The following is a 12262-nucleotide window of genomic DNA, read 5'->3' as shown; positions in this document are numbered from 1 at the left end:
TTTAAGAGCTCTATCTAGCTATCTCTTGAAAGCATCCAGAGAACCCGCCTCCACCGCCCTCTGAGGCTGAGAATTCCACAGACTCACCACTCTCTGTGAGAAAAAGTGTTTCCTCGTCTCCGTTCTAAATGGCTTACCCCTTATTCTTAAACTGTGGCCCCTGGTTCTGGACTCCCCCAACATCGGGAACATGTTTCCTGCCTCTAGCCTGTCCAAACCCTTAACAATCTTATTACAGAGTTAATAGAGCAGAGAAATGGGATTCTGTGTGAAGAACTAAGATTCCTATCAAATCTAGTAGCATCTAGAGTGAGAAGATAGACACAAAAAGACTGCTCAGGCTGTAGCTCAGTAACACGTGACAATAATACACTAAACTAAGCTGCAGAGATGCTGCCTGACATTGAGTTACTCCGGCACGCTGTGTTTTAGTTTAGGAAGGAGCCTATCCATACATTTCAATCCTATTCATTTCCTTTAACGTAACAAATCGTGTGGATTTGTGGCCTCCGTAGATCATCATTTCATTGTCCTAGGCAGGAACTGCAGATGCTGGTTTAAATCGCTGATAGGCACAAAATGCTGGAGTAACTCAATGGGGAAAGGCAGCATCTCTGGAGAGAAGGAATGGGTGATGTTTCGGGTCAAGACCCTTCTTCATTGTCCTAAGTTACTATCATCTTCCTGAGTTGGTATCGACTAATAGATCGCTGGTATAAACTGCTCAACCCCCCACCCCCCATCTTAAAGGGAACAATGTTTCACCAGTTCAGTTTCAGTCTAGTTTATTGTCATGCGTACCAAGGTAGAGTGAAAGGTTTTTGTTGCGTGCTAACCAGTCAGCGGAAAAACAATACGTGATTACAATCGAGCCATTCACAGTGTGTGGGAAAGAACTGCAGATGCGGGTTTAAACCGAAGATAGACACAAGATGCTTCAGTAGCTCAGCGGGACAGGCAGCATCCCTGGAGTGAAGGAACGGGTGACGTTTTGGGTCGCGACCCTTCTTCAGACTGATTCAGAGCCATTTACAGTGTATAGATAGATACATGGTGATGGAATAACGTTCAGTGCAAGGTAAAGCCAGCAAAGTCCGATCAAGGATAGCCTGAGGGTCACCAATGAGGTAGATAGTAGTTCAGCGCTGCTCTCTGGTTGTGGTAGGATGGTTCAGTTGCCTGATAACAGCTGGGAAGAAACTGTCCCTGAATCTGGAGGTGTGCATTTTCACACTTCTCATAAGTTACAAAATTCTTAAGGGGTTGGACAGGCTAGATGCAGGAAGATTATTCCCGATGTTGGGGAAGTCCAGAACTAGGGGTCACAGTTTAAGGATAAGAGGGAAGTCTTTTAGGACCGAGATGAGAAAATCATTTTTTACACAGAGAGTGGTGAATCTGTGGATTTCACTGCCACAGAAGGTAATTGAGGCCAGTTCATTGGCTATATTTAAGAGGGAGTTAGATGTGGCCCTTGTGGCTAAAGGGATCAGGGGGTATGGAGAGAAGGCAGGTACAGGATACTGAGTTGGATGATCAGCCATGATCATATTGAATGGCGGTGCAGGCTCGAAGGGCTGAATGGCCTACTCCTGCACCTATTTTCTATGTTTCTATGTTTCTATGTGTCTGCTTCAAACCTACAACAGATAGTAGACAATAGACAATAGGTGCAGGAGTAGGCCATTCGGCCCTTCGAGCCAGCACCGCCATTCAATGTGATCATGGCTGATCATCCCCAATCAGTACCCCGTTCCTGCCTTCTCCCCATATCCCCTGACTCCGCTATCTTTAAGAGCCCTATCTACCTGTATAGTGCAAAACCTTTGGAAAGTTATAGCTTCCTCCAAGTGAAGATCATATTGCCATGAAGATCGTGCAGGTCACAATGCAAATAAGCATTATTATGTATTATTCTGGTCTATAAATGGGCTTGTTACAATGAGACCCGTGTCAACTCTGCTGTCTCAGCCCCAGGTGCTCTCTTGTCTTTGGTGGGGATTGAGCAGATGGAGACACAATGGGGGTTCCCCGGTACCAGCTGGGGTGCTAGGTGTGTGTGTGCAACACTTTGGACGTGCCGCGGTGGAGAAGCCTGCCTTTACACACAACACCTCGCACCCTACGTCAGGGATGAAGGGAAGAGGGGGCAAGTGGAGGAATAGGAGTGACTGATCGGAATAGAATAGAATTGGAGCAGCTGCTATCAGGCAACTGAACCATCCTACTGCAACCGCAGAACCTGCACTACGATCTACCTCATCAGGCAGACAAAAATGCCGGAGAAACTCAGCGGGTGCAGCAGCATCTATGGAGCGAAGGAAATAGGCAACGTATCTGCAGTTCCTTCTTGAACATACCTTATCAGGCACCCTTGGACTATCTCCGATCGGACTTTGCTTTGGGGGTAGAGGCAGCACCTACCGAGGTCGTAGAGCAGTAGCCTGCCCACCAGGCGCCGGTCCCGAGCGAGGCCGCGGGCGGGCGTCGAGCCGGGCTTGTCCCGCGGCAGCAGCCTCCCCATCAGGAGCACGGATGCTGAGCAGGCGGGACCACTCTCCATGCAGCGGAGGGCCAGCCGATCGTGGCTTCCGCGAGGGGAAGCCCACCCACCCGCGTGACAGACGATCGGGCGGGGGAGACGGAGAGGAGGTCATCCCCCGTGACGGCCAGAGATCGCCAGGTGGGATCGGGATCACCAGCGAGGAAATGGCGTCACGATTCTCCGAGTCCCTGCGATCGACGGAGGAATCGCAGGTCTTCATAGACGGCCGCGCCCTGAGGGAGTAATGGCCCCACGGCAACCTTCCCATCGCGCTGCCCCGCACCCTCACCCACGCCCGCGTGGCGATAACGACCGCCGCCGCCATGTTCTAGAAGGAGCCCAGCCATGTTCAAGGAGCCGAGTGGAGCGCGCAGCACGACCTGAGCAGCAGCTTAAAAATGCTAAATGTCAAATTTAAAGAAGTGAAAGTTAAGAAGCCAAGAAGTACAGAAGACAGAACAGGGGTGATGTCACTCACAGTACGAGCAGAGGCTGGCAGTCAGATCCATTGTAACATCATCAGCGAGACCATCTCGTTTAGTTTCTAAGTTATTTGAGATTTGTGAACATTTTCATAAATAACTCGAGAAATAATGCATGAGATTTTCAGATAAGGCAAAATTTGACATCATGGCGAAAATCTATCGGAATATGTAAAAATGTCACCGTTAGCGCGCCGTGTTTTCCAGGAGATGTGAAACGCACACGAACATCACACAGATAAATACACATCCTAGATCAGAGTTTTATAAGTATAGAGATTTGCACAAGTACATGGATAGGACATGTTTAGAAGGATATGGGCCAAAGGCAGGTAGTTGGGACTAGTGTTGATTGGACATGTTGGCCAGCCTGGGCAAGTTAGGTCAAGGTCCTGTTTCCATTCTGGATATCTCCAAGATTGCTATTGGATTATTGTCACGTGTACTTGCGTGTTAAACCAGTCATGTCATACCATGCCTACAGAATAGACACAAGGAACAGCAGTTGCCGGTTTTATAAAGAAAGCACACAGTGCTGGAGTAACTCAGCGGGTCAGGCAGCATCTCTGGAGAGAAGGAATAGATTACGTTTCAGGTCGACGTCCTGCTGGGATTGTTCTGAGAGCTGGCATAGATGGGATGGGCTGAATAGCCTCCTGTGCCGTGAGAAAGATTAGAAATAGCGTAAACCATTCCGAACTCTGCACAGCTAAAGTTTGCTGCATTTAAATTGTGCCATTAACTCAATAAAATAGCCCAAGGAGTTTCACAGGAGAGTTGGCAGAGCACATTTGATATTGGGCTCAGTATGAAATGTTAGGTCAGGAACCTAATAATGGTGTAACAAGAGATGACACTTGCTGGAATCTGCAGCAAAAAAAACAAACTGCCGGAAGAATTCTGCGGGTCAGGCAGCATCTGTGGTGGGAAATGTATAGTGGAAGGGTCGAGACTTTTCATTTAGGTGGGGGGGAATTAGTGAACCCATTCCTGAAAGGGTGCTGACTATGTGGAATGAGTTGCCAGAAGAGGTAGATGAGACAGGAAATATCAAAAACGTTTAGGAGACATTTGGGGAAGATTAGGCTAGGTTTAGGGGGACATGGGGCCATGCGCGGGCAAGTGGGACTAGTGCTGATGGGGCATGTTGTTGGCTTGGGCAAGTTGGGCCGAAGGGCCTGTTCCCACGCTGCATGACTCTATGACTCCATAGTGGGTTGATACGAGTTATTTGACAGGCAAAATGGTGGGACAAAGGCCTGAGATAAAAAGACAAAGTGTGAGACATAAGGATTGAAGATTTGTGATTTTTTAAGCTATGGGATGGAATGTAGGGGGAAGGGGAGGGGAGAAATGGCTGTGAAAAAAAGACTGGTTATCTAACACAGTTGTTGAACACTTGTACAGGAGCTGCCTGCCCAGATTTTTATGTTTGCATCATTTTAGGGACGAACCCCTGTGTTACCACCCACTGATACATAACTGAAGAATGGTTAGTTTAGTTTAGACTATAGACAATAGACAATAGGTTCAGGAGTAGGCCATTCGGCCCATCGAGCCAGCACCGCCATTCAATGTGATCATGGCTGATCATCCCCAATCAGTACCCCGTTCCTGCCTTCTCCCCATATCCCTTAACTCCACTATCCCTAAGAGCTCTATCTAACTCTCGAAAGCATCCAGAGAACTGGCCTCCACCGCCCTCTGAGGCAGAGAATTCCACAGACTCACCACTCTGTGTGAAACTCGTCTGTTTGGTTTAGCTTAGAGATACAGGGCAGAAACAGGCCCTTCGGCCTCCGTGTCCGTGCCGACCAGCGATCCCCAGTACTATTCAGCACACTCGGGACAATTTTGCCGAAGCCAATTAACCTACAAACCCTTTGACGTATGGGAGGAAACCGGAGCACCCGGAGAAAACCGGCATGGTCACAGAGAACATGCAAAATCCAGGCTAACAGCACCCGAGGTCAGGATCGAACCGCGGTCTCTGGTGCTGTGATGCAGCAGCTGCACCACTGTGCCACCCTGAAAAGCTTTTTGTCGTGTGCTATCCAGTCAGCAAAAATCCTATCCATGATTACAATCACAATGTACTGTGTCTGAAGAAAGGTCTCGACCCGAAACGTCACCCATTCCTTCTCTCCAGTGATGCTGCCTCACCCGCTGAGTTACTCCAGCATTTTGTGTCTACCTTCGATTTAAACCAGCATCTGCAGTTCTTTCCTACACACAGTGTACAGATACAGGGCAAAGGGAAAAACGTTTAATGGAAGATAAAGCGATAAAAGAGAGTCCGAGTATCTCCAATGAGGTAGTTGGTGGGTCAGGACCATTCTCTAGTTGTCGATAGGATGGTCCAGTTGCCTGCTAACAGCTGGGAGAAACTGTGTAGGTAGGAATGTTGGTTATACACCAACGATAGACAATCACAATCACAATAATACTTTATTAGCCAAGTATGTTTTGCCACATACAAGGAATTTCATTTGCCAAGTCAGTCATACAAATAAAAAGCAACGGAACATACATTTTAACATAAACATCCACCACAGCGACTCCTCCACATTCCTCACTGTGATGGAAGGCGAAATAAAGTTCAATCTCTTCCCTTTGCTCTCCCGCGGTCGGGGGCCTCGAGCCCTACGTTGACGGGATGATCTTGTCTCCCGTAGCCAGCGGTGGGCCCTGCGCTTCGAGGCGACGAGATCCCGCATCAGGGGGATGTCAGCTCCCCCATACCAGACGATCAAACCCCGCGTTGGGGCTGGTCGAACCTTCCGTGACGTTGGAGCTCCCGACATCCGCGGCCTCTCCTGAAACTGCGAAGTAAGCATGCAGGTACAGCGGGCAGTGAAGAAAGCAAATGCCATGTTGGTTTTCATAGCAAGAGGATTTGAGTTTAGGAGCAAGGAGATCCTACTGCAGTTGTACATTGCCATGGTGAGACCGCACCTGGAGTATTGTGTGCAGCTTTGGTCTTCTAGTTTGAGGAAGGACATTCTTGATACTGAGGGAGCGCTGTAAAGACCGCAGGCCAGGTTGGAACGATCCCAGGTCAGGGATCGACTCTGATGTAAGTCCACGCCCAAGGTCAGTTCAAGGAGGCCTCCAGCTCCATCGATGGTAGGCCGCGGATCGACCGGGGAATGCGATCCGGAAATTAATCGCCTCCCCGGCAAGGTAAGAAACTGAAAAACAAGTTTCCCCCGGCCCCACCCCATCCCCCCGACATAAAACAAACCGGAGAACATTTACACCGACATATAACACCCACTAAAATTGTTTTTAAAAGACGGAAAAACAAACAGACTGTTGGCGGGGCTGCCAATTATACGGCACCCCTGGTGGAAATATGCTGGAGTAACTCAGCGGGACAGGCAGCATCTCTGGAGAGAAGGAATGGGTGACGTTTCGGATCGGGACCTCTTCTTCTGATCGCCCCTGAACCTGGAGCTGTTTGTGTAAAGTGTAGAGACAAAAGGAACTGCAGACGCTGGAATCTTGAGCAAAAACTCAGAGGGCTAGTGCAACTCTGTGACCCCGTTGAGTCAATGATTAAAGCTTGATGGAAACATCGGCTATCAGTCTTCGGAAGCTCAAGCGTTGAGGCTTAGATTTGGGGCATGGTAAACCATCGGTGGAAATTATTCAAAAAAACCAATAGCAGCAAGCCTCAGCATCAAACTGATACCTTTCCCACAGTCATGCACTTTTGTTTACCCCATGCTGGGTTTTAGATTCATCACATCTGAAACCAACATAACCGTCTACTGTTTACATCAGAAGCCCAAAGCGCTGCACACGTATCAGATATTATGGTTCTTTATCGGAAAGCAAACTAGTTTTCAAAATATGTACTGGTATGTGGTGGGAGATTGTTAAAGTAGATAATAGTAAGATGGTATGACAAACTGAGTAAGCGTGGAAGTGAAAACATACTACAGGAAGTGTTGTGCAATGCAGTGTTGAGGTCTCTGTCTGTTACTTGGTGAAATGTGAATTAGCTGGGACCTGCGTTTGTCTTATTATCTATTCTCCAAGATGCTTGTTTGCTGCACAGTGTTGCAGGTGGGGGCGGGGGGGGGGGGGGGGGGGGGGGGGGGGGGGAGAAGGAAGAGAAGAGAGACTATTTTGAATCCTTTTGTAACATTATCAGCACCCTTTAGATGTTGGCTCTTTGCCTACTTGTGTACTGTGTGCAAAACTGTACCAAGTACACATGCCAATAAAGTATCAAGCAATCAATCCATCAAAATCCATCCAATAAAATGAACAAAGCCTGCATTGGTTTGACTGGAACGAGGGCAGTGGTATTCTAAAGGGGCTGTCCCACTTGGGCGACCGAATTGGTGAGTTTAGAAGAGTTTGAAAAAATGTCATGTTGAAGACCTCCTTCAACCTCCTTCGACTATGTTGAAGACCAGCTTCGACTAGCTACGGTTAACTTCGGGAAAATTGGACACCAAATAGTGGAGAGCGAAGACGATCTCCTTCAACCTCCCTTCGACTATGATGAAGACTATCTACAACTACCTTCGACTACCCTCGATTACCTACGACTAACATGACGAGCTACTATGACTGAACCTACGAGTAAAAAAAGTATAGATTTTTTCGGCGGCGACCTTTTTTTACTCGCGGGCATTTTTTTAACATGTTGAAAAAAACGCCGCGACCTAGCTGAGGCCTCGAGTACGTGGAGACCACTCTCGAGCATGAAGGAGAGTTACAAAGACATCCTACGACCTCGTGTCGACCATGCTGCGAGTATGAGTCGAGGGCAAACTTGCTAGAACTTGCGGATTAGGTTGCCACAGTGGGACAGGCCCTTAAGCAGAGGTTCAGACACCGTGACGGTTTCTAACTATGTTTACATGTCTTTTCATCTCGTCTTTTTGTGCGTCCGGATTAATCTCGGTTTCTTCTGTGATTTTTATATCAGTCTTGGATTGATGGCGGATTGACAAACAGACTTCCCATCTTGTCTGATGGAAGAACGTTGACTGTGTCACCCTTCAGCGGCAGATTGGACATCTGCCCTCAAGATAGTGACCAAAACAATTTCTACATCTCCATTGCAAAGCAAGATTTCATCGTGAGTACTGTAATGGTGTCAATGTTGAGATTTACCAGGATGTTGCCAGGACTCGAGGGTGTGAGCTACAGAGAGAGGTTGAGTAGGCTGGGACTCTATTCCTTGGAGCGCAGGAGGATGAGGGGTAATCTTCTAGAGGTGTATAAAATCATGAGAAGAATAGATCAGGTAAATGCACAGTGTCCCTTGCCCAGAGTAGGTGAATCGAGGACCAGAGGACATAGGTTTAAGGTGAAGGGGAAAAGATTTAATAGGAATCTGAGGGGTAACTTTTTCACACAAAGGGCGGTGGGTGTGTGGAACAAGCTGCCAGAGGAGGTAGTTGAGGCTGGGACTATCCCAACATTTATGAAACAGTTACATAGGTACATGGATAGGACAGGTATGGAGGGATATGGACCAAACGCATGTAGGTGGAACTAGTATAGCTGGGATTTGTAGGCCGGTGTGGGCAAGTTGGGCCGAAGGGCCTGTTTCCATGCTGTAACTCTATGACTCTATGGCTGTACTGTTCAGAGTGAATTCACTGCTCAGATACTGAAGAAAAAGAGAAGTTTCCTTATCTCAAATGCTGATATAAGTATTTTATGCGGTTCAAATGTACGCACCTCTACACCATGTGGTTATTTTTTAAGAAGGTCATATCCACCAACACAACTGCACATTTGATGCAGTTATGCAACAGACTGTTGTCTAGATTCTGAGCTGGGCTCTGATTTAACATAGGACATTGAACCAACAGTACAGCACAGGAACAGGCCCTTCGGCCCACAATGTACGTGCCGTGTATAATGCCAAAATAAACTAATCTCTGCGAGACAAAAGGAACTGCATGTGCTGGGATCTTGGGTAAAGCACAAAGTGCTGGAGTAACCCAATAATTTGGGGTTGGGTCATTTATCAGACACTCTTCAGCTCAGAATCGGGCATTTGGATTTTTCAATCTCAAATTGGTGTCAAAAGAGTTTTGAGGCTTTGTGTTGCTCAGTGCTATTTATTGAATAAATATTTAAATAAATGCACGCACAATGCCCATATCCCTGTTATGCAGGTAAGTAGATTCATTGCCCCAAGTGCCAGTGGGTGGAAGAATCTGGGGGCAGAAAGTAAAGTGTTTGGGGTGGCATTAGTGTAAACATGGGTACTTGATGGTTGGTACGGAGTTGGTGGGCCGAAGGGTCTCTTTCCTTGCTGTACGACTCCAATGTTCATGGAGGTAAAGCCAGCTCCTGAGCTGAGTTGAGAGGAGTTGAGTATAGGAGCAAAGAGGTCCTTCTGCAGTTGTACAGAGCCCTAGTGAGACCACACCTGGAGTATTGTGTGCAGTTTTGGTCCCCTAATTTGAGGAAGGACATTCTTGCTATTGAGGGAGTGCAGCGTAGGTTCACCAGGTTAATTCCCAGGATGGCGGGACTGTCATATGTTGATAGAATGGAGCGGCTGGGCTTGTACACTCTGGAGTTTAGAAGGATGAGAGGGCATCTTATTGAAACATATAAGATTATTAAGGGATTGGACACGCTAGAGGCAGGAAACATGTTCCCAATGTTGGGGGAATCCAGAACCAGGGGCCACAGTTTAAGAATTAGGGGTGGGCCATTTAGAATGGAAATGAGGAAAAACGTTTTCACCCAGAGAGTTATGAATCAGTGGAATTCTCTGCCTCAGAAGGCAGTGGAGGCCAATTCCCTGGTTGCTTTCAAAAGAGAGCTCTTCGGGCTAACAGAATCAAGGGATATGGGGAGAAGGCAGGAACAGGGTACTGATTGTGGATGATCAGTCATGATCACATTGAATGGCGGTGCTGGCTTGAAGGGCCGAATGGCCTACTCCTGCACCTATTTTCTATGTATCTGTGACCCGCTGGGCCGAACGGCCTGCTTCCGCGCTTTATGCTTTATCTCTAAAACTGAAACTAAACAGTGCATTTTAACAATATGTAATCTCTTAATAACTCCTCTGCCTTTTCCTTCCCCCACCCCCACCCCCCATTTTGTCTGCAGTTCTCCGTTGCAAATTTTGTCCGCCTCAGTCACGCCTTGTTCCCACCCAGTCGCGAGAGGATGGAGTTTCTGTATCACAAGGGCTTTGATGATGCTATGATGTTTCTACAGAATAAAAACTGCTTTCAATAACTCGTTTAACCTCGCTAGCCATTTCTCATGTGCGTACACTATTTCACAAATCAAGCAAAACAGATTTACGGCGTATAAAATCATCCACAAATTGTTGCAGTAACTCTAAAGGCTGTGGGTGCCAGCTCTGATTTGTCTACCTTTTTCATGCCTCCAGTTTCCCTCTCCTCTGACTCTCAGTCTGAAGCAAGGTCTCGACCCGAAAACATCACCCATTCCTTCTCTCCGGAGATGCTGCCTGTCCCGCTGAGTTACTCCAGCATTTTGTGTCTATCTTCGGTGCAAACCGGCATCTGCAGTTCCTTCCTACATACAAAATAATGCAGTCTTAAGAAGCGTTCCATCCTGAAAGATCACCTATCCATGTCCTCCGGAGATACTGCCTGACCTGCTGAGTTACTCCAGCACTTTGTGTTGCATGCAAGGTTCCAGCAAACTGCAGTTCCTTGTGTCTACTCTAAAACATTGAATTAATTGAATTGAATTTCCTTTATTGTCATTCAAACAAATTTGAACAAAATTTCGTACCATGCGGTCATGACGGTAAAAAGCAACAAAACACACAAATAACACAGTTTAACACAAACATCCAGTACAGTGAATCTCCAGGCACCATCTCCTCACTGTGCTGGATGGCAAAAAGCCTTATCTCTTCCCTGCTTCTTTTCCCGCGGTCAGGCAGTCAAACTGCTGTGTCGATGCGATCGAGCATCTCGATGTTGAAGCCCCCACTGGGTGACGGTAGATCCCGCGGCCGATTTAAAGCCGCGCCGGGCGATGATTTAAGATGTAAAGTCAAACTCTTGAATGTACTAGGTGGGATTTTGTGCTTTTTGTTGTTGGATAGCAAGCCTTATTAAGATAGATCATAGAACGGTACAGCAATGAAACAGGTCTTTCAGCCCGCAATGTCTGTGCCAAACATGATCCAAGATAAACTGATCTCATCTGCCTGAACACTATCTATTCCCTTCCGCTCCCTGCATATCTGTAAACCTATCTAAAACCTCGTCAATGCCACGATCGTATCTGCCTCCACCACTATCCCTTGTAAAAAAAATCAAAATATACTTTAGTCGAGAACTAAATATACCCAATACATGATCCTTACAAGGCTCCATCCGCCATTCTCGGAGGCTATGCAGACATTCAATAATGTTTACACAAATGACACAAATTTACCCCCCACCCTTGCCACTCATGTGGCCCCCTGGCGTTGAATCCCTTCCCTTATTTTGAGTGGCATCTCCACCACACCGTGCCCCCCATGTCCAGCAGCGGAACGACCCTAGACTGTGGTCCTCCCCCACCGAGCCTTGGCGTTGGCTGCACCGAGCGTTGGCTGCACTCAGCGAGTCCACATGGACATTTGATCACCCATTCACACTGATTCTATCTTATCCCACTTTCTCATCCACCCCCTACACACTAGGAGCTGGTGTTAATTAGTGTCTAGGATGCAAATGTGTTTTAGAGATACAGCGTGGAAACAGGCCCTTCGGCCCAACAAATCCATACCAACCATTGATCACCTGGGCACTGGTACTATCCTGCACCCTAGGGTTAATGTACAGAACTGACAGACCTCATCTTTTGGAGTGTGGGAGGAAACCAGAGCGCCTGGAGAAAACTCACTGAGTCATGGAGAGAACGTACAAACTCTGTACAGACAGCACCTGTAGTCGCTGCGTAGGGGGTAGTGTTAGCGCACGGGGATCGCTGGCCGGTGCGGACTCGGTGGGCCGAAGGATAATAAACCATCTTCCTGGCACAACCCAGTTAATTCCACACGGCAAACGCTCTCTAAATCTGCCTGTTCCTTTATTGACCGCAGCCTAAAACATTGATGAAGGCATCAAGTCTCAGAATGAGAATGTAATTGAAGTCATTGCAAAGTGAAATAATATCTGCTGTTTCAATTGTTGGGTATTTCATTATGAACGAATGCATTGAGTTTTTCATTATGTATTATTATTGTGCATTGATGACAAATCAAATCAAG

General features: G+C 47.3%; 1 protein-coding gene across 4 annotated transcripts in view; it reads left to right on the top strand.

Moving 5' to 3' along the window:
• The window catches only part of pnpla4 (patatin like phospholipase domain containing 4), a 29249-nt gene extending 18987 nt beyond the window's left edge, over positions 1-10262 (top strand). For all 4 annotated transcript variants that reach the window (XM_033023366.1, XM_033023369.1, XM_033023368.1 and 1 more), the window contains 2 exons: positions 7973-8125; positions 10129-10262. In XM_033023366.1, the coding sequence (XP_032879257.1) occupies positions 7973-8125; positions 10129-10260 (285 nt within the window). In that variant the 3' untranslated portion in view covers positions 10261-10262. The remainder of the gene's footprint in view (positions 1-7972; positions 8126-10128) is intronic.
• The last annotated feature ends 2000 nt before the right edge of the window (positions 10263-12262 follow it).

Source organism: Amblyraja radiata, chromosome 6 (assembly GCF_010909765.2).
Source record: "Amblyraja radiata isolate CabotCenter1 chromosome 6, sAmbRad1.1.pri, whole genome shotgun sequence".
Taxonomy (NCBI): domain Eukaryota; kingdom Metazoa; phylum Chordata; class Chondrichthyes; order Rajiformes; family Rajidae; genus Amblyraja; species Amblyraja radiata.
This window is presented reverse-complemented; position numbering and strand designations above follow the sequence as displayed.